Source organism: Macaca thibetana, chromosome 8, assembly GCF_024542745.1.
Source record: "Macaca thibetana thibetana isolate TM-01 chromosome 8, ASM2454274v1, whole genome shotgun sequence".
NCBI classification, from domain to species: Eukaryota; Metazoa; Chordata; class Mammalia; order Primates; family Cercopithecidae; genus Macaca; species Macaca thibetana.
Window position 1 is genome coordinate 120,261,288 of NC_065585.1, and position 22,579 is coordinate 120,283,866.

General features: G+C 47.8%; 1 protein-coding gene across 1 annotated transcript in view; it reads right to left on the bottom strand.

The window, feature by feature from the left end:
• R3HCC1 (R3H domain and coiled-coil containing 1) overlaps window positions 1–22,579 on the bottom strand; it is a 222,898-nt gene that overhangs the window by 3,277 nt on the left and 197,042 nt on the right. The window contains exons 3-7 of the mRNA XM_050800334.1: window positions 4,468–4,507; window positions 3,993–4,120; window positions 3,475–3,612; window positions 2,162–2,762; window positions 1,166–1,338 (exon numbers count right to left, since the gene is read on the bottom strand). Of these exons, the coding sequence (XP_050656291.1) occupies window positions 1,166–1,338; window positions 2,162–2,762; window positions 3,475–3,612; window positions 3,993–4,120; window positions 4,468–4,507 (1,080 nt within the window). The remainder of the gene's footprint in view (window positions 1–1,165; window positions 1,339–2,161; window positions 2,763–3,474; window positions 3,613–3,992; window positions 4,121–4,467; window positions 4,508–22,579) is intronic.

A 22,579-nucleotide genomic window follows, 5' to 3' on the forward strand; every position in this document is an offset into this window, starting at 1 on the left:
GAAGGAAGAAGAGACTCCTCACAGGCTTGTCTCAGCCAGGCCAAGGCCACGGGGTCTGAGGCTGGGGAAGAAAGGGTTTCTGTGGCGGGGGAGGGGAACAGGAGCTCAAACCAGCAGGGCCACCAAGCTCCTGTTGGCTTTCTTCCTATTGCTCAGGAAGGTGCCACCTACCCTGCAGCCTGTGAGAGACCTAAGGCAGTGTGGCCCTACCCGGGCTGAGGAAGGCACAGGGGCCCCAGCCTGGCTGCACCATCAAGGTAGAGAATACAAGCGTAGAACATGTTGCCCCTAGCCACCCCTTTGGCTCTCCTCCTGCTCAGGGGCACAGCACGGGGGAAGAAGGCTTTAGGAAGCAGGGTTAACGAGGGCCGTGCAGAAAGGGGTTTCTAAAAGCCTAAGCAGAGCTGGGCATGGTGGTGCACGCCTGTAGTCCCAGCTACTTGGGAGGCCAAGGTGGGAGGATCACTTGAGCCCAGGAGGTTGAGGCTGCAGCAAGCTGTGATCCCACCACTGCACTCCCGCCTGGGCAAAAGAGCAAGATCCTGTCTCAAAACAAAAGAAGAGAAAGCAAGCCTGAGCAGGAACAAAGAAGGGGAAGGGGAGAAGGCAAAATGAGAATAAAAAGGAAAAGGAAAAGGAAAAAGGAAAGACAGGAGGGTCGATCTAAAGGCATGTGGGGAAGCTGAGGAGGAGGGAAGTTGTGTCTCTCAATGCAGACTCTGGCCACCATCCCAACCTCCACTCTGCCCCAGCAGGCTGCTCAGTGTACCCTAGAAACAGTTGCCACATGGAGCTGGCCTGTAGCCTGCTGGAGACCCACTGAGCAGCCGCTGGGAGGTGGGCAAGGGGAAAAGAGGGGGCTGTCATGTCCCTCAAGACTGAGGGAGGGTGCGTGGGGTCCTGGCAGGCATGTGGCCAGGCAGAGGGGCTAGCCCAGGTCTAGGGCCTCCAGGGTGTATCTACGACCAACAAATCAGTGCTCTCTTTCCCCAAGGATGGCTGGCAGGGTGAACTGCCCAGGAATACAGAACCCAGGCAACACACCCACTTTCTGTCTCTCTTGCTGAAGCATTAAGGCACTGGGGGTGGGGCAGGCAAGCACCCCCAGCTATAAAGCGTGTCCTAGCTTCTCTCTGAAGGCAGCACCTCCCCAGCCACCACTCACTGGAACTCAGAAAACGTTGCCAGCAGGTCCTCCGTCTTGAGCGCTGGTTCAAAGTCATAGATCTCTACCACGTGGGCAAGGTCCTTCTCTCCAGGCAGTTCCTCTACAAAGGAGGACGTGTCCAAGTGGATCTTCTCTATCTGAATCTCCTTCTTCGTCAGGTTGTCTGTGATCTAGGAGAGATCGGACCCTTTAGCAAGGGGAGCCTGGACACGCAGAGCTCCAAACCACTAGCCCGTGCGCTGAGAGCTCTGCGGGGAGAAGGGGCCCTCATAGCAAAAGTCTGGAAAGGGCAGCAGCAGGCAGGCTGGGCTGGAAGGTCAAGAAGCGTGGGTTTTATGGGAGGGCATTTACTTGTATGGAGTCCCCACTAAGTGACTGGCAATTACACACACAACGTTCCATAGAATCCTGAAAACTATATTCTAGAAAGCTGCTTTACAGATGGGGAAACTGAAGGCCCAAGAGTTAAGTAATTTTTCCCAAAGTTGCAAAGTCAGTTAAGAGGCAGAGCTGGGCAAGTCCAAGACCCTTCCTTCCCCTCCTAGCGCTGTGATATCTGGCAGGTCTGTGGTCTGCATTCTTCATGTATAAAATAGCCATAAAAGATTCTACTCTCCCAACCGAACCCACAGCCAGTCTCAGGGGCAGTCACACGGTCCCCAGGAAACAAGATTTGTAAGATAAAACTTCAGGCTAAAGCGTAATTTCCATGACTGGCATCCATAACACAGGACGGCGTACTTGTACAAAGAGTCCGTGACCTAGCGAAGGCTGTGTTATCTGGTTTTAGTTTCAGATGAGGAAACTGAGACTCAGCAACACAAAATAACTTGCCCAGGGTCAAGCAGCTCCTACATGGCTGGGCTGGGACCCAAATCCACACCTCCTCTCCTGTGTTCCCTAAGGAATCCCTGTCACCCAACACCCAGCCCTACCCACGGCCACACCCACCTCACCTCCGCCCTCCCTTTCTGGGCTCAAGAGCCTCATCACCTCCTGCAGCAGCTCAGTGTAATCGTCTTCCAAGCAGCTGCTGGGGCCGTCCTCTTCCACCTCCTCTTCGTCCTCTTCCTCCTCTGCCACGAGCCTCTTCTCCAGCGGACTCTCCTTCCCCTCTTCCAGGTCTAGCTGCAGGGTGGACCCAAACCGTGTGGCCGTCTCCACCCTGTCTCCCTTCCCTGACTGACTCTCAGGCCCCGGGGGCTCAGGGCCAACAGGGTCCGGCAGCGGCTCATTCTCACACCTTTGTCCTGGGCTCTTTAGGTCCTCTGTTCCCTGAGTCATCAGCACAGGGAGTCCCTGATCAGAGTTGGGGTCTCCAGCACCAACATCTCCAGGTTCTTCTGGATCCCTGCCAGCTGGGGCCTCTCCCTTGAGCCCCGAGGTAGAGGTCAGCCCCCATTCTTCCTGCCTGCGCAGCACCCGAGGCACATACAAAGGCTGGTCTGGCTTGCGTCCACGATACCACCGGCCAGCCCGGGCACCTCGGGGAGCAGCTGCTCCTTGGTTGGAGGTGGGCCGAGGACCGTGGTACTTGCTGGGGTAGGAGGCAGGAGGGCGGCAGGGGCCAGAGAGGCCATCTGAACTGGGTACCCTGGAGCAGGAATGGGAGGAGGTAATCAGAGTGTATAGGGGCCCAAAGGAAAATGATTTACTAGAGCCACTTGTCATTCAGGAGTGACATTCAGGTCAGCATTAGGCGAAAACCACAGCCAAAATGACCCTTGAAAATCCCTTAGGAAGGCATCACAGTGGAGGCTGTCACTTTTGAACAAGCCCAGAGCAGCCAGCTCGCCCCTCTAGTGCTATGATCAAAATTAGAGATTAGTCCATCTTCAATTACACACCAGGCAGGTAAGCTTTTGCATTTAAGAATTAGGCTATCAGAAAAACATGTCACTTCAAACACTAGGATCACAGTCATTAAAGTAAGATGCTCACTGTGAGATGCACATGGGAACAGAGGGGACCCAAGCCCAGCAGGGGCTTTTCTGGTCTCTGTGGGGCACAAGCTCACTGAGAGGAATGCTAGGGAGACCCCCCCACCACACCCACTACTTAAACAGATCTCTCTCTCTTTTGGCCCAACCACATAGCTGATTTTGCCAAGTGAATTCCACAAACTGCATATCTGCTCCACTGTTGATGCAAAAGGCAGCCCTGGTTAAGCGGCTGCGGCTAGGAATGGCAGCAGCCCTGGGGTCCCAGCCCTGGTTCCACCCAGCCCTGCCCTTCCAAAGGCTGACCAGCTGGCTGGCCGCCCACACACCACTGCTGCAGGCACTCCAAGGTGGGAGGCTACACACCTGATGTCCTGGTGACAGATGACCGTCCTCCTCTTCCAGCCCTCCCCAACGGAGAAGCTGCTCAAGAGATCAAAATTCTCTGCTGTTCTATGGATCAGGTACCGGAGGCGACTGGAGAGTGGGGGGAAAAGAAGAACCCTGGGGAGGGAGGGGAAGAAGCGCTGAGCAGGTGTCCAGGGCCTGACCCCTACCAGGTCCACTCCCAGGTTAATCGCGGATTAACGCTGGCCTCCCTTCCGCCCCCTGGGTCCCAGGTGGACTGCAAAGGATCTGAGCATAGACAGAGGTGACCGCAGGGACCCACAGGTCCCATCCGCCTCCCTGTGCGGGGACCCTTCAGTCTCAGGGTGATGCTCAGAATTACAAAGATGCAGCTGGAAGCGGCAGCTGGCGTTATGAAGACTAAAGACCAAGGTCAGAGCCAGCTGCCAGGCACCACCTGGGGGAGGGCACACAGGCGGCTCGGGAACACTGCCCTTCCCAGCAAAGAGGCACCCTCGCCCCTCCCACGAGCCTACTTTGACATTTGCTTCTGCAGCAGAAAGCGGTCCAGTTCCTCCTGGATCCGGTGGACGAAGTCATTCTCAGCTGAGGAGAGGAAGACACCGTCCAAGCAGAGAAGGGCCAGGGTGACAGGTGGGAGAGCCTGTAAGAGAGACGGGCAGGGCCGGGGATCAGAGCACAGACCCCGGGATCACCCGCGACCCCGCAACGCCGGCACCGAAAGGGCCTTAGAAACCCTCTGGTCCAAGTCTCGGCGGCGGGGAAGTGATGCCAGGGATCCCCGGCAAGTCAGCGGTCAGGGGAGGGGTCTCCCGGCTGCTGCCCAAGGCTCTCGTCCCCGCCTGCGGTCGGATGCTGAGGGTGGCCCCACACCCTGCGCTGCGTTCCTTCCCGGGGCTCACGAGGGCCTGCTCCGCGCAGCCCAGCTGCCCCTTCCCACCCGGGAGCCCGGGGGCCGGGAAGATCACCCCCTAGTGCCGCCGCACTCACCACGGCCTCTCTGCGCTTCGCAGCCGCCCTCGGCGTCCCCAGGGGCCAGCGCGCCCGAGTGCCCCAGAGAGGCCGGGCCGCTGCGGAGACGCAGCGCCATCGCGCGGCCTGGGGGAGGTAACGCAGAAACGGGAGAGGGCGTGTTCTTGTCACCTATTGGGAGGGGGCGCACCTGCCACTAACAGGAACCGCTTCTCCTAGAGGGACACGACTAGCTTTCATATTCGTGGCAAAACCAAGACCCAGAAAGGTGAAATAACTTGCCCCAAGTTGCACAGATAGTACATTCCAGAGTCTTACTTTGAGCAAAGATGGGTCTGATTCCAAGATGAGCTTTTTTCTTTTTGTCCTCAATGTTGGCACAGTCTTCCAGGATCAATTAAGTTCAACAAACACTTTTGTTCAGCTACTAATAGGTTGGTGCAAAAGTAATTGTGGTTTTACCATTAAGTAAAAAACTGCAATTACTTTTGCACCAACCTAATAGTGCTATATGCTAGCTAGCGGCGGTGCTAGAGTTTCCCATTCATTGTTCCCCTCCCCAGGGACCTAACAGAGGAATAAAGAGGAAGGAAGTTTCTGAGCATCAGATATTCCAGCACTCTTGCCCATCATTGCCCTTCCTTCTCCCGCATTGATGTCACCTGTAAAAAAGTCTAATTCACACCACAGTGGCACTGACAAGGCATGCTAGCCTTGTGGGTTACTGGGTTGGCCAGTCACTATCGCAGTGATTTGCAGCTCAGCAACCTGTGCTACTTTGCTCCATCTAGAAATAATTCCAGCGTCCACCTTAAATGGGGCTTAAAATTCTTGCCATCAGACAGCCTGTGGGATGGATGATTATAATCTAGGAGACCAGGGTTGAAATCGTTCTGTTCCCTGAAAGTAATGAAAATGCAATCCCTTGGTCACTCTGAATCTGGAAGCACTCACCTAAGGGCACTTAAGACCTAGGTTTTGGTCAGGGGTGGGGCAGTCTGAGTGGGCTCTGACATAAGGTACAGGCAGGATGGGGGAGGGAGGGCTGTCCCTCAAAAAGCTGACTGGGAGAAGTGGCTTGGGGATGGAGAAATGGAGAAAAAATTAGATGCATTTTGCTGTCTCACATTTTTCCAAAGCATTTCTAAAAATGACAGTGGAATTGAATTATATTTACAAAACCTATCTTCTCAGATACCCAGCAAGAAGAATAAAAAAGGGCCTAGAATAAAGACAAAACTGAAGTGCAGACAGAACTCAGGGAGCTGAGTCATGAATTTCCTTTCTGAGCATGGTTGTGAGAGGAGATTCGGGAGATCGGACAGGTCCCCCGTGCCTAGACTGGAGGGCATTCAACTCCAGGGGAAAAAGGATGAGCAGGGGGCACCCGTTTGGATTCTGGTTCCACCAGCCCTACCCACACTCCATGCTGGCTTAATGGAAGTGGGAGCAGGCCACACCGTGGCATTGTTTTGTCTGCCCAGGTTCCCTGGACTGGGCATGTGAGGCTGAGAGGCAAGTCCACTTAGCACCACATGTTTTCTCTGAAAACACAGGCCCAGCTTTTTTGACAAAGTCGCTGTACCTCCCCGAAATGGAGGAACAAACCCAAAACCCAGGAAGCAAGCTATGTCCCCACCTCTTTAGAGCTGGGTCATGCTATTGAGGTGTTCAACAAATTCAGAGAGAGACTCAGTAGGAACAAGCTCCCGGGGAAGGCTGTCCAGGAATCTAGTTTCTAGTTTCTACCAAACCCTCTTTAGGCAACTCAGAGGTTAAACAGCAAAAAAGGTATCAGTGTTCAGGTCTCCATCATGGGTAGAGGTTATCTAGAGATTCCTAGATAAACAGGGAAGGGAGTCAAAGCACAGCTACCCACACCTTTGGGGGCAAACAGCAGGTAAGGCAGAATGGTCACCGTTCAAAGGTGAATAAATGCAACAAAAGCAGCACAAACGATGGGCAGAATTTCGAAAGAAAGAGAAAGAAAGAAAGAAAAGAAAGAAAGAAAGAAAGAAAGAAAGAAAGAAAGAAAGAAAAGAAAGAAAGAAAGAAAGAAAGAAAGAAAGAAAGAAAGAAAGAAAGAAAGAAAGAAAGAAAGAAAGAAAGAAAGAAAGAAAGAGAGAGAGAGAGAGAGAAGAAAAGAAAGAGAGAGAGAGAAAGGAAGAAACCAGAGCAAGGAACAGATACAGGATAAGAATATTTTGGAAGACTCTCTTGAGAAAACAAGAAATTTCCAGTTAATAACTGCTTCACACTCTCAAGGAGGTCAAAGCCTGATTTCCATGTTCAATGCGTAAGCTATGAATTGAGATGAAAGGGAACTGTCAGAGCTATGGAAAGACGTGAAAGAGGCAATCATGTTCATCATCAAACCAGCAAAGCTAGAGTCAACAATGTTGAAAACCGGTGATATGGAGTAAAGGCTTACAAAAATCAAGATAGTTGCTACTTATTGACATAAAGCTTGCCATACAAATTGCACTTTAAACTTTGTAGCAGCCCTCTCAGATGAAAATTATTACCCATATGGTATGGGGATAAACTGAGGTTTAGCCAAAGGAGACCCAGAGAGTTGGAACTCAAACCCAGATCTAGCCTGTCAACCCCCTGCTTTTCAACACCCCAAGGTGAAGACTCTCCAACTTTAGCATGTCATTACAATTGTCTTTTTTTTTTTTTTTTTTTTTGAGGCAGTCTCACTCTGTCATCCAGGCTGGAGTGCAGTGGCACAGTCTCGGCTCACTGCACCCTCCTGGGTTCAAGCAATTCTCCTGCCTCAGCCTCCCGAGTAGCTGGGACTACAGGCATGTGCAACCATGCCCGGCTAAATTTTGTACTTTTAGTAGAGATGGGGTTTCACTATGTTGGCCAGGCTGGTCTCAAACTCCTGGCCTCAGGTGATCTGCCCACCTCGGCCTCCTAAAGTGCTGGGATTACAGGCATGAGCCACCGTGCCCAGTCTAGGATTATCTTAATCCTGTGGCCAATAGCCAGGTACCAAAGTCAGGGGTTAAATAAATTAGATGTACCTTATCAGTGGGAGAAGCAGGCTGGGTGTGAGCTACAGAATTTTACCCAAAACTGGAAGTATAATTGAAAGATTATGAAAGGATTGAATCCAGGGCACATGGGGTAGCAAACGGCGAATCACAAGGTCAGGAGATCAAGATGATCCTGGCTAACACGGTGAAACCCCGTCTCTACTAAAAATACAAAAAAATTAGCAGGGCGTGGTGGTGGGCGCCTGTAGTTGCAGCTACTCAGGAGGCTGAGGCAGGAGAATGGCGTGAACCCAGGAGGCGGAGCTTGCAGTGAGCGGAGATCATCACACCACTGCACTGGAGCCTGGGCGACAGAGCGAGATTCCGTTTCAAAAATAATAATAATAATAATAATAATAATTCGCCAGGCATGGTAGCGCATGCCTGTAGTCCCAGCTACTTTGGAGGCTGAGGTGGGAGGATCATTTTTGCCTGGGAGGTTGAGGCTGCAGTGAGCTGTGGTTGTGCCACTGTACTCCAGCCTAGGTGACAGAGTGAGACCCTGTCTCTCACACACACACACACACACACAATGTAAATGCAACAATATTTTATTAAAACACAAGAAAATGTGAATCTACAGATTAAAATGGTGTTCTAGAAAATAAACATATAAATAAAAGGTTGATCCAGATTATGGTAAAAATATTTTCTCTGAGGATTAAAAAAATGAATTTTGATTTAGGCAAAATTCAAAAGAAAAAAATTAAGTGGCTGACAGATTTTTCCTAGCAACTCATCTGCCGGAAAACAACGGAACAGTATCTGTAGAATTTTACATGGAAAATGTTAAGACTGGAAAATCCTGTAAACTGTGATGGCAACAGAAAGATATTCTCAAACCTGCAGTCACATTCTGCCAAGAGAAATGGAGTGATGCTGGCCTGTCAGGTGGAGACGCCAGGCCATACTGGCAGACACTGTGTGGGGACAGCCTGCCACGTGTACCGCATAGCTTAACTCAAAAGACGTCTTGCAAAATCCACAGATAACTTTTTTTTTTTCTCTAGTGAGCTCTTCAATCTCTTCCAGCATAGATCGCCCAGACTAGCCTCTTTGCTAACCTCCAGCTAATCATTAGAAAAATCACCCTGTCTAGGCTGGCACCTTTTTCTTCTTTATCAGTCCTCGCATTGGTTTGTTTGTTTGTTCGTTTAGGTCTTTGTCCCTTGGTAAGAATCTAATGGCTGTCTCCTTGGTGTGCTTGTGAACTAGTTACCCAGCTAACAAAATATTTCTGAGTTATGCTTTGACATTCACGGTCCTTCCCGGAAAGCCACTGGAAGACATGGTCCCGACAATCAAGAGACGAATTCAGATATATGATTCACAAGCTGGGATGTCCTGGGAGAAGACGCCTTGTGCTAAGTCATTTACTTAAAACATTCAATTAACTTAAATAATCAGAGTAACAAAATGGTATACAAATATTATAAATCTTGAAAGGAGGGCTATAGAATGTAATAACAAAAGCAATTTCTTTTCTTTTTTTTTTTTTTTTTTTTGAGACAGAGTCTCACTCTGTCGCCCAGGCTGGAGTGCAGTGGCCGGATCTCAGCTCACTGCAAGCTCCGCCTCCCGGGTTCACACCATTCTCCTGCCTCAGCCTCCCGAGTAGCTGGGACTACAGGCGGCTGCCACCTCACCCGGCTCGTTTTTTGTATTTTTTAGTAGAGACGGGGTTTCACCGTGTTAGCCAGGATGGTCTCGATCTCGTGACCTCATGATCCACCCATCTCGGCCTCCCAAAGTGCTGGGATTACAGGCGTGAGCCACCGCGCCCGGCAGCAATTTCTTTATTGCCATAAATTGGGACAGGAACCCCGGAGTACATTCCAAAGTGTCGGGGGTAGGAGCAGAGGCATATAACTGTGGCAAAGTCAGTAAATGCTATGTTTTCCAAATAATTGCCAGAAGTTAGGGAAGTTGGTTAAGAAAGAAACACTGCCCATATAGAAAAATGTAACTGGGGAGGGAGAGGAAGCCAGAAAAAAAAAAAAAAAAAAAAAAAAAAATCAGTGATAGAAGTAATACCAAAGTGTTTTAAGGAAACCAGAGGTGGGATAATTCAATTATATTACAAACATTAAAATGGATTAAAAATAGGCTGGGCGTGGTAGCTTATGCCTGTAATCCCAGCACTTTGGGAGGCCAAGGTGGGTGGATCACTTGAGGTCAGGAGTTTGAGACCAACCTGGCCAACATGGCAAAACCCCGGGTGTGGTGGTGTACTTCTGTAATCCCAGCTACTGGGGAGATTGAGGCATGAGAATCACTTGAACCCAAGAGACAGAGTTTGTAGTGAGCCGAGATTGCGCCACTGCACACTCCACCCTGGAGAGAGAGACTCCATCTCAAAAAAAAAAAAAAGGTTCAAAAAGCGAAACATTGTTATATGTTCTTTACCCAACTCACACTTAGAAGAACTCGATGCAAATTCATTTAAGGATCCAAATAGAGTGATCAAAACACCACACAGGGCTAAATAGAGAAACACAGAGGAACCACATTCACTTCAGGACAAGTCAAGGCTTTGTATCCATGCCTCTAGTGTTTACCTTTTTTTAAAGCGGTACTAACAAAAGCAAATTGACATAAAAACCGGAAAGTTCAGACATTTGAGGAGATCAACTTCTCACTGTTTGCAGAATATTTGTGTTTTTGGTGGGTTGTTGTGTTCGTTCGTTTGTTTGCTTTTGAGACAAAGTCTCCCTCTGTCACCCAGCCTGGAGTGTAGTGACATGATCATAGCTCACTGTAACCTGGACTCCTGGGCTCAAGCCATCCTCCTGCCTCTGGTACCCGGAACTACAGATGCACGCCAGCACACCCGACTAATTTTTGTATTTTTTTGTAGAGACGGAGGTCACAGTATGTTGCCCAGGCTGGTTTTGAACTCCTGGCTCAAGCCTTCCTCCTGCCTCACCCTCCCAAAGTGCCGGGATTACAGGCATGAGACACCGCACCTGACCTTTGATTTTTTCTTTTTTAACCTAAAAAATCCAAGAAAATCAACTAAGAAACTTTTTTTTTTTTTTGAGACGGAATCTCGCTCTGTTGCCCAGGCTAGAGTGCAGTGGCCAGATCTCAGCTCACTGCAAGTTCCGCCTCCTGGGTTTACGCCATTCTCCTGCCTCAGCCTCCTGAGTAGCTGGGACTACAGGCGCCCACCACCTCACCCAGCTAATTTTTTGTATTTTTTTTAGTAGAGACGGGGTTTCACCGTGTTAGCCAGTATGGTCTCGATCTCCTGACCTCGTGATCCGCCCGTCTTGGCCTCCCAAAGTGGTGGGATTACAGGCTTGAGTCACCGTGCCCAGCCAAGAATCATCTGAGAAACTCTTACAAGCCAGAGCTGTTTTCAGAAGTGAAGAGCATTCTGGAGCCAAGGCAGTGGGAGTGATTAAAGGGCAGAGAAAGGCAGAGATGGTGGAGAAGGAGCCAGAACTAGAGAGGGAAAGTGGGAGAGAGGGGAGGGTGCGGAGGTGCAGGGGCTGGTGGGAGAGGGGAATGAGTCATCTTCCCTGGTTCCCGCTCTACCTGATTAGCCTCTGTGTGTGCCACCCCAGCCAGGAGAGTCCCCACCACACTCCCCAAATCTCTGACACTTTTGTTGCCCCTCAGTTCCAAGGAGACCTCAACCTCTCCAGAGTTCTAGCCTCTTCTTAAAGGGCCAGAGTCATGGGAACCCAGATGGGGTGAGGGGGTCTCCTGTGAAGGTCTCCTTACAATGAAATGACTTTGCAGAAATTTGGACACTACCTCCCAATGCAGATTTATGGCCCAGCATGGCGGCTCATGCCTGTAATCCCAACACTTTGGGAGGCCAAGGCAGGGAGATTACCTGAGGTCAGGAGTTTGAGAGTAGCCTGGTCAACACAGTGAAACCCTGTCTCTACTAAAAATACAAATTAACCAGGCATGTTGGTGGGTGCCTGTAATTCCAGCTGCTTGGGAGGTTGAGGCAAGAGAATCACTTGAACCCAGGAGGCGGAGGTTGCAGTGAGCCGAGATCACGCCACTGCCCTCCAGCCTGGGCAACAGAGCGAGACTCAGTCTCAAAAAGTAAAATAAAATAAAATAAAATAATTTGAAAAAAAAATCCAGACTTATTTTCTCTAGCTCAAAAGGCAACCTCACATCAGAGCCTGTCTGTGGCCCCACTGGGGTCCAAGGGGATGGAGGAAAAATAGATACTAAAAATGAATATTAAGCCTTTGTAACAGCATAAGAAGTACCTATGTTTAAAAGTTCAAAGGTTATGAAAAAAAAAAGGACACAAAATTGATCTTACTTACTAAACAAAAGGCAACAGAGGCTGGGCGCAGCGTCTCACACCTGTAATCCCAGAACTTTGGGAGTCGGAGGCAGGCAGATAACTTGAGGCCAAGAGTTCAAGACCAGCCTGGCCAACATGGTGAAACCCCATGTTTACTAAGATTACAAAAACTAACCAGGCGTTATGGTAGGCATCTGTAATCCCAGCTACTCAGAGGCTGAGGCAGGAGAATTGCTTGAACCCGGGAGGCGGAGTCTGCAGTGAGCTGAGCTTGAGCCACTGCACTCCAGCCTGGGTGACAGAGCCAGACTCCATCTCAAGGAAGAAAAAAAAAAAAGGCAATAGAAAAGACAGTGAAGGAAAATACACTGAAATGTGGGCAGTGGTTGTCTCTGAGTGCTATGATTATCAGTTGTTTCCTCTTTAGACTCCTGCTCTTTTCACATAAAATTGTCTGTAATGTATGTATCCAAATGTATATCTCTGTAGTGTATGTATAATATAGGCATGTGAGGCCAGGCGCGGTGGCTCATGCCTGTAATCTCAGCACTTAAGGAGCCCAAGTCAGGCAGATCATGAGGTCAGGAGATTGAGACCATCCTGGCTAACACGGTGAAACCCCATGTCTACTAAAAATACAAAAAATTAGCCGGGTGTGGTGGCAGGCGCCTGTAGTCCCAGCTACTCAGGAGGCTGAGGCAGGAGAATGGCATGAACCCAGGAGGCAGAGCTTGCAGTGAGCTGAGATCACGCCACTGCACTCCAGCCTGGGTGACAGAGTGAGACTCCGTCTCAAAAAAAAAAAAAAAAAAAAAAAATATATATATATATATATATATATATATATAGGCATGAAATTTTCATAAGCTATAGGATATACCTATTTTTTATTCTTCCCAAATCATTCAAAGTAGCACTACTTGCAAATTTGGCAAAATTTTGAAAATGTATTAACTAAGCAAACATTTTTTAAAATGACTCTCCCTTAATTGCAAAGTGCACTGATTTCCAGCCCTCCCCAGTGCAGTCCCATTGGGCAGGACATGGCGTCACTAAAGTCACTAGAGCAGTGTCCGCCCAGCCCAGGTCCTGGGGAGGGCTGGGGTCAGTATCCTCATTAATTGGGCTTCTACTGTGCACCTGGCACTTTACATCCATTACCCCATACAATCCCCATGGAAATCCCGCCAAGTAGGTGTTATTACCCCAGTTTACAGACATAAAAATTGGGTCCCAGCATTCAGTAAATGGCCCAATATTAACGTGCTACTAAACAGCAATACTGTGCTTCCAACCGAGGTGAACATCCCAAAGCTCGTGCTCCATTCCAGTGATTTCCAACAGTTATTAGCTGTGGAACCCTCTGCTCAAACAAATACTACCCTGGTGAATTAGCTTAGGGCTGCCATACCAAAGTAGCACAGGCTGGATGGCTTAAACAACAGAAATATATTTTCGCACTGTTCTAGAGACTGGAAGTCCATGATCAAGATGTCAGCAGGGTTGGGTTTCTCTGAGGCCTCTCTCCCTGGCTGGCAGATGGCTGACCACTTGCTGCCTCTTCACGTGGTGGTCCTTCTGTGCACCGTGCACCCCTGATGTCTCTCTGTGTCCAATTTTCCTCTTCTTCTTCTTTTTTTTTTCTTTTTTGAGACAGAGTCTTGCTCTCTCTCCCAGGCCAAAGTGCAATGGCGCAGTCTCAGCTCACTGCAACCTCTGCCTCCTGGGCTCAAGCAATTCTCGTGCCTCAGCCTCCTGAGTAGCTGGGATTATAGGCATGCACAATGTCCAGCAAATTATTATTATTATTTGAGACAGAGTCTTGCTGTCAGCCAGGCTAGAGTGCAGTGGCACGATATCGGCTTACTGCAACCTCCACCTCTTGGGTTCAAGCGATTCTCCTGCCTCAGCCTCCCGAGTAGCTAGGACTACAGGCGCCTGCCACCATGCCCGGCTAATTTTTTTTTTTTTTTTTTTTAAGTAGAAATGGGTTTTCACCATGTTAGCCAGGAAGGTCTCGATCTCCTGACCTTGTGATCCACCTGCCTCAGCCTCCCAAAGTGCTGGGATTACAGGCGTGAGCCACCATGCCTGACCCCCAAATTTCCTCTTCTTATATGGACTCCAGTCTTACTGGATTAGGGCCCACCCTAACAACCTTATTGTAACCCAATCACCATTTTAAAGACCTGATCTCCAAATGCAGTCACATTTCAGAGTGGAGGAGGACTGGGGGGTGGTTAGGGCTGCAATGAGTGAATGTAGAGGGGTCACGATTTAGCCCATAACACCTGGACTTTAATGTTTAAATGGGGTCTGTTCTGGTGGAAGCTGGGCTGAGGGGCTTGGAGTCTAACTTTCCAATTCCCTGCCTTCAACTTCCTAAAAAGCCTCTTTACGGCCTTGAGAGGGAAATATTAGGAAATCACTAGTTTTTATGGCTTTGGAAAAAGAGAAAATATTCAAGGAAACTCAGTAAACTAAAACACCACACGAGTCATTTCTGTGAAAATACAGATGGGGCCATCAGCTAATTTAATATGAATGCTGACACAGTTCATTTGATGTTTTCCTCAACTCGCCCAGAATTTCTCTGTGTTGGCCAGAATTACCTCTGAATTATTTTCCTCACCAACTTCTGCAATTAAAAGGATAAGGCCAAGTGCAGTAGCTCACACCTGTAATCCCAGCACTTTGGGAGGCTGAGGCGGGTGCATCTCTTGAACTCAGGAATTTAAGAAAAGCCTGGGCAACAGAGCAAGAACCTATCTCTACAAAAAATACCAAAGATTAGCCAGGTGAGGTGGCACATGCTTGTGGTCCCAGCTACTCAGGAGGTTGAGGTGGGAGGATCACTTGGGTCCAGGAGATCAAGGCTGCAGTGAGCCATGATTGCGCCACTGCACTCCAGCCTGGGCAACAGAGTGAAACCTGTCTCAAAATAAATAAACAAATAAATAAAAGGATAAATACTCCTCCAGGAGACAGTAAGCTTTACCCTTATGTATTTATAGTTGAAGATAAAATATTGACTATTTTGGTGGCATAACTAGCATATTTGATACCAGGCGAACTGATCATTTTTAAACATCTTCCTCCTCCAAACAACAGAGTTATTTTTGGCAATAATTACATAGTAATACGTAATAATCAGCACTGTCTTGATTTGTTCTTTATCTGAACAACAATGAACACTTTGAAAAGAATAAATTTCCATTTAAAGATATTCAAAGTTGGTAAAATATTTCATGCATGAACTAAAATTTTCACTTACCAAATAAAAGTATACCACGTGGTTTGTTCTTTTCCACAGTTTGTTTATTTATTTATTTATTTATTTATTTATTTATTTATTTGAGATAGATAGGGTTGCCCAGGCTGAAGTGCATTGGCACAATCATGGCTCACTGCAGCCTCAACCTCCCAGGCCCAAATGATCCTCCCACCTCAGCCTCCTGAGTAGCTGGGACCACAGGCGTGTGCCACCATGCCCAGTTAATTTTTTAATTTTTGTAGCGATGGGGTCTTCCTATGTTGCTTACGTCAGTTTTGAACTCCTAGACTCAAGTAATCCACCCGCCGCAGCATCCCAAAGTGCTGGGATTACAGGCATGAGCCACCGCGCCCAGCCCACTGTTTTGAATGTTAAACACAAGCAAAACTCCAAGTGGCCATAGACAATGACATAATTACAGTAACTCATGCTCTGTGTCCTTGGTCTTTACCATTACTACACTGTCCTGGCTTATTTTGAAGCTACTATTTAAACCCAGGAATACATATTATCATAAGGGTTGAAGACAAGCTGCAACCACAAATGAGCTCCAGTGATTCCAAACCGTTAAGAACCTACCTGCAAACTGAGTATGTGAGGCAGCCGCCGGTATCATTGTGAGTTCTCTGAATGAACTTCCAAGTACAAGGGTTAGTAAAGCCCAGGTGATAGGAATGTGCCCATGAAGCTCAGATAACCACAATAGTTATTTGGAACTTAGACCAATAAATCCCCCACATTGTTTAGAACTGTCAGCACACGGTGATAGTGAAAAACAGACTGGGTTCTCTTCTTGTTTTTCTCTCATCTGCAGACAATGCCTCCCTCTGTGCCTGCCCCTGGAACAGAGGGCTCCCACTGCCTGGTTCTCAGCACAACTCAATGATGGCCATTCTCAGTTTCCATTACCTTATAGGTTTGGGTTTCCTTTTTCCTCCCCAGCCCCTTTTGGTTTTCTTTTCTGGCTCCTCCTCTCCTACTCAACCTCTAAAAGCTGGAATGCCTCGGGTTCCATCCTAGGCTGACCTTCAAGTTTATTCCTCCTCAAGTTCTCACCATCTCAATATATGGCACCAGCGCCCACCCACTCGTTCAAGCCCACAGTGTATTAATCACCCTTTATTTCTCCCTTCCCACCCTACCTTAAGCCTTCGGGAACCTGTGGGTTCTGGCTCCAGTGTATACCTGGGAACTGGCCGCTGCTGACACCCTACTCCTATTGCTCTCTACTTAGGCAGACCTTCTTTTATGGGCTGATGTCTCCCCACGCCCCCAAAAAATCGTATGGTGTGGCTGGGCATGGTAACTCAATGCCTGTAATCCCAGCACTTTGAGAGGCAGTGGCAGGCGGATCAGGAGGTCAAGAGATCGAGACCATCCTGGCCAACACGGTGAAACCCCTTCTCTACTAAAAATACAAAAATTAGCCAGGCGTGGTGGTGGGCGCCTGTAGTCCCAGCTACTCAGGAGGCTGAGGCAGGAGAATGGCTTGAACCCAGGAGGCGGAACTTGCAGTGAGCTGAGATCCGGCCACTGCACTCCAGCCTGGCGACAGAGCGAGACTGTCTCAAAGAAAAAAAAAAAAAAAAATCATATGGTGAAGTCCTAACCCCCAGCACCTCAGAATGTGACTGTATTTGGAGATATGGGCTTTAAAGAGGTAATGAAGTTAACATTAGGTCATTAGGGTGGCCCTTAATCCAATGAGACTGTTGTCCTTACAAGAAGAGGAGATTAGCACACAGACTCTCATAGGAGGGAGCCCATGTGAAGACACAGGGAGAAGGCGGCCACCCACAAGCCAATGAGAGGCCTGAGAAGGAATCGACCCTGCCAGCACCTTGACCTTGGACTGCCAGCCTCCAGGGCTGCGAAAGAGTGCATTTCAGTTAAGCACCCAGTCTGCTGGATTGTATTAAGGCAGCCAGACCTGCCTAAGGCACCCTCCTCACCACTCTTCCCGCTTCCCACTCTGAAAACTGCCTTTTTCCCTCTTGAGAATTGATTGTTCATGCACCTTACTGGCTCCTTATCCCCTTTGAGGTTTTCTTTTTCTTTTAGATTTGTAGGACTTTGTCAATTACGAGTTGAAACTGTTTCCTTCTGGTTTTAGGCTCACATTTTCACCTTTTAAAAAATTATGTCTTGCCGGGCGCGGTGGCTCAAGCCTGTAATCCCAGCACTTTGGGAGGCCGAGGCGGGTGGATCACGAGGTCAGGAGATCGAGACTATCCTGGCTAACATGGTGAAACCCCATCTTTACTAAAAATACAAAAAACTAGCCGGGCGTGGTGGCGGGCGCCTGTAGTCTCAGCTACTTGGGAGGCTGAGGCGGGAGAATGGCGTGAACCCGGGAGGCGGAGCTTGCAGTGAGCCGAGATCACGCCACTGCACTCCAGCCTGGGAGACACAGCGAGACTCCGTCTCAAAAAAAAAAAAAAAAAATTATGTCTGGGCTGGGCACAGTGGCTCACGCCTGTAATCTCAGTACTTTGAGAGGCTGAGGGGAGCAAATTGTTTGAGGTCAGGTGAGGCAGTTCTGCAGTCATTTATACCCATTTTAAATTATATGCAAATCAAGGGGCAGGTTATGCAGACATTTCTAGAAAAAGGGCTGTAACTTCCAGGTCATTGGGTTGTTGCCATGGAAAGAGGTGGTAAATTTGGGTGTCAGCATGGCAGTGGTAAACTGACATGGCACACTGGTGAACATGTCGTATGAAAAGCTGCTTCCACCTCGTCCCTGTTTTAGCTAATCCTCAACTTAGTCCAGTGCCTAAACCCCGCCTCTGGAGTCCAGTCCCACTTCCTACCTCAGATACAGTCCCTTTTTTGATCCTTTTATTTAAAATCTTTGTATGAACTTAAGTATATCCCTTGCAAATAGCTCAGGATTGAATCGTATTTTTTTTAAACCTAAAATCATCTGTATTTATTCTATTCTATTGTATTTTATTTTGAGGTGGAGTCTCACTCTGTTGCCCAGGCTGGAGTGCAGTGGCAAGATCTCAGCTCACCACAACCTCCGCTTCCAGGTTCAAGTGATTCTCCTGCCTTAGCCTCCCGAGTAGCTGGGATTACAGATGTGCATCACCATGCCCAGCTACTTTTTGTATTTTTGGTAGACATAGGGTTTCGCTATGTTGGCCAGACTGGTCTCAAACTCCTGACCTCAGGTGATCCACCCGCCACTGCCTCCCAAAGTGCTGGGATTACAGGCGTGAGCCACCACACCCGGACCAACATCTGTCTTTTATCTGGCAAGTTCAATTCATTTACACTCGTTGTGATTACTGACATATTTTTATTACCTTTTACTGGCTCATTTAGTACTTTCTGTTAAGAGTTTCTGTACTTCTGTTTCAAAATTTTCCTGTCTTCTATTGTACTGTTATTCTTATTGCCCTTTTATACCCACAAGTGGTTTGGAAGTTATTCATTCAATATCTTTTAGTGTTATTCACTTTTAAAAAGTTGAAGTACGGCATACATACAGAAAATTGTGTCCTCCATTTTTTTTTTTTTTTTTTTTGAGACAGTCTCTCACTCTTTTGCCCAGGCTGGAGCACAATGGTGCAATCATGGCTCGCTGCAGCCTTGACCTTCTAGGCTCAATCAATACTCCCACCTCAGCCTCCCAAGTAGCTGGGACCACAAATGCACACCATCACGCCTGGCTAAATTTTTAAAAATTATTTTCTGTAGGAACAGGATCTCCCTATGTTCCCCCAGGCTGGTCTTGAACTCTTGGACTCAACTGATTTTTCCACCTTGGCCCCCTAAAGTGCTGGGATTACAGGTGTGAGCCACCACGCCCAGCAGTCCTCCAGCTTTATTTCACTTCTTCAAGACTGAAGTTTGGCTATTTTTCGTTCTTTGCCTTTCTATATAATTTTAGAATTGCCTTTGTCTGTCTGTCCGTCCTTCCTTCCTTCCTTCCTTCCTTCCTTCCTTCCTTCCTTCCTTCCTCCTTTCTTTCCTTCCTTCCTTCCTTCTTTCTTTCCTTTCTTTCCTTCAATCTCGGCTCACTGCAACCTCTGGCTCTGGGTTCAAGTCATTCTCCCACCTCAGCCCCCCGAGTAGTTGGTTTACAGGCACAAGCCACCACGCCCAGCTAATTTTGAATTTTTAATAGAGACGGGGTTTCACCATGTTGACCAGTCTGGTCTCGAACTCCTGACCTCAAGTGATCCGCCCGCCTCAGCCTCCCAAAGTGCTGGGGTTACAGGTGTGTGAGCCACCGCGCCCGGCCTAGAGTTGCTTTTTAATTTGCACATACACACACGTGCACACATGCACAAAATCTGCTGGCATTCTGACTGGGTTTTCATTGACCGTATAAATTTTGGAAGAATGGATGGAATCTTTAACTTTTTTTTTCTCTATAATATTTTATAGTTTTCAGTGTAGGGCAGTGGTTTTTAACTAGGGGTGATTTTGCTCCCATCCTCCCTGTCCCCCAGGGCAGTATCTGGAGTCATTTTTGGCTGTTATGCTAGGGGATGGACAGTGCTAATGGAATCTTGTGCATAGAGGCAAGGATGCTTCTGAACATCCCAAAATGTATGAGTCCCGTAACAAATAATTACAGGCTCAAAATATCAATAGCACCAAGGTTGAGAAGCCATGGTAAAGGGTATTAAACTTTTTCCTTAGAATTCAATATATTGGGCGCTAGCATAGATAATTTCTTTTAAATTTTTATATTTTTGTATATAGAACTACACTACATGCTTAAAATATTGAGCTTGTGTCCAGTGACCATGCTAAAATACATTTTTCATTCAAGCAGTTTCTCTATAGGTTCCTTGGATTAGTACATACACAATTGTATCACCTGTGAATAAAGACGGCTTTACTACTTTTGTGAACCTGCTCCTTCAGGAAGTGCTATGCGGCCAATAGGTGGCTCTTTTCTGTACAGTTGAAGGGCCTGCTGCAAAATACAATCCAAACGTTATCTACGGGTTGCAGACCAGCAAAACAAAAAAACAATCTTAATCCTTTCTTTGGTTTCCCTAAAAATGGGGAGATTCTGAGGCACAGCCTTACCCAGTATCTCCTGGGAGGCAATTTTCTTTTTTCTTTTCTTTTCTTTTTTTTTTTTTGAGATGGGATCTCACTCTTTTGCCCAGGCAGATATGCAGTGGTGCGATCTCAGCTCACTGCAACCTCCACCTCCCGGGTTCAAGTGATTCTTGTTCCTCATCCTCCCAAGTAGCTGGGACTACAGGCACCCGCCACCACGCCTGGCTAATTTTTGTATTTTTAGTAGAGATAGGGTTTCACCACATTGGCCAGCCTTGTCTGGAACTCCTGACCTCAAGTGATCTGCCTACCTCTGCCTCCCAAAGTGCTGGGATTACAGGCATGAGCCACCGCACCCAGCCTGTAATTTCCAATCTGTAGAAGTCTGTATAACTGCACAAATGTCAGCCAAAGAAAGCTGATCTGCCAACCGTAAGCACTGACATGGGGTCAGGGCACATGCCCACTATAGAAAGTAATTTCAGAGTTATTTTTTGAGAGTGTTTTTTTTTTCTTCTTCTTCCATTTTTAGAGATGGGGTCTCACTATGTTGCCCAGGCTGGTCTTGAACTCCTGGGCTCAAGTGATCCATCCATCTTGGTCTCCCAAAGTGCTGGGATTACAGGTGTGAGCCACTGCACCTGGTCATGAGAATGCGTTTCTGAGAGTGTGGTTAGGAGTAGCCTGGTGCAAGAGTGGAAAGGGGTGATCTCTTTCTTCCATCCTATTAAGGGTCATAGCCAATACTCTTACAATAAAAGACAGGTTAACAGGAGAAAAACATAACAAATTTATTAACATGCATGAAGCAGGGGAGCCATATAAAAAATATGAACATACACAGAAAGGCCCAATGGTTGGCACTTAAGTACTCTCTTCACTGGGGAAAGGGAAGTAGGGGGGCTTTAAATGAATGGACCCAAAGACCTGACAGTGGTTTGTAAATGGTTCTCTTTGGACGCTGAATGGGACTGAAGAACAAACAATAGCTTGTGGACAAGTCATGAAAGGTGAGGGGTAGTACTGCACTGTGAACCAAGGTTGTCTTACTATGCGGATACAGTCTCCCAGGTTATCTCTTGAAACTGCCCTCAGAAGAAAAGATGAAAAGTCTGTCTGGTATGGTATCCTGGCTGTAGCTTCTTTTTTTAGTCTTTTCTTGGGTGATTAATCATTCCTGGTTATTTAATGAGATTCATAGGGAGGGGGCTTTAAGACAACTGCATTTATTTTAGAAGAAGTTTTCTCAATCAGGTAACGGAACTTCCAGAGAAAGAGCTCCTCCTGGTGCTTTAGAAAAAGAAAGGGTCCAAAAAAAAGGAAAGAAAAAGGGTCAGAGAGATAGCATGCTCCTGGTGCTTTAGAAGAGTGTCAAAAAAAAGAAAAAAAGAAAAAAAAAAGAAAAAAAAGAAAGAAAGAAAAGAAAGGGTCAGAAAGACACCATGGTGGGGGAAAGTCAAGAGAGAGAGCTTGAGGCTGCTGCTTTAGTTCAGCTCGTCAAATGCCACATTTGGGGCATTATTTTCTGATCCTCAACACTTGTGTAACAAAGAATTCCAAGCTGGAAGTCAATAAACTAAATTCCCCTGTGAGCTCTGTGGCTTCAGCAAGCTGTCTAAGATTCAGGGTCCTCTTCTGTAAAACAGACATTTCCCCTACCCTTCTCGTGGCTCCTTCTGGCCATATTCCAGAGTCCATATTCTGGTTATATTCCAGGGTCTATAACCTTGCATTGCTTCTGTGCAGAAAGAGAAAAGAAGCCACACTTTCCCCAAAGAGTAGCCACAACTACGTAAAAATGAGAAGACATGAAGACACTTCAGAAGAAAGGAGGGTCACCAGGCTCACCCACAAGCCTCAGAGCAGGGCTTCGTTTTGATTCTTTGGGAGTCAGTGCTCTCAATGATCTCATCTTTCTTCACAGCTCCAGCTCTTCCCTCCTCTTTTCTGATGGCCTAGATTATATTTTCGGCAGATTGAGCCAGATCCTCATGACCACCTCCCGGAGGTCTGCTCAGCCCTGGGCTGTCACTTCAGGCAGGCAGTGAGAACTGCAGTGTAACCCTTTCGTCTCTTTCACAACGTCTGACTGCAGAGCCCACCCCGGTCCCAGGACTCTAGTTACACAACCTTTTGAGGCAGGCCCAAGAGATTCCCAGGTAGCACCCTTCCCCTCACCTCCAAATACCCACTTACCCTTCTATCCACACCTCCTCTCTGCAAACCATCACCGTTCCCATACTAGCAGTGATGGGGGACTCTCCAGCCACCCTCCCAGGCACGGCATCATCTCTTCACTTTGTCAGGCTCTGACTCCTGTCATGAGGCAGCAAAGATTCAAGAGAAGGAAGTCGGCCAGGTGCAGTGGCTCACACCTGTAATCCCAGCACTTTGAGAGGCTAAGGTGGGAGGGTCTCTTGAGGCCAGGAGTTTGAGACCTCATCTCTACCAAAAATAAAGAAAATTAGCCAGGTGTGGTGGCATACCTGTAGGCCCAGCTCCTCG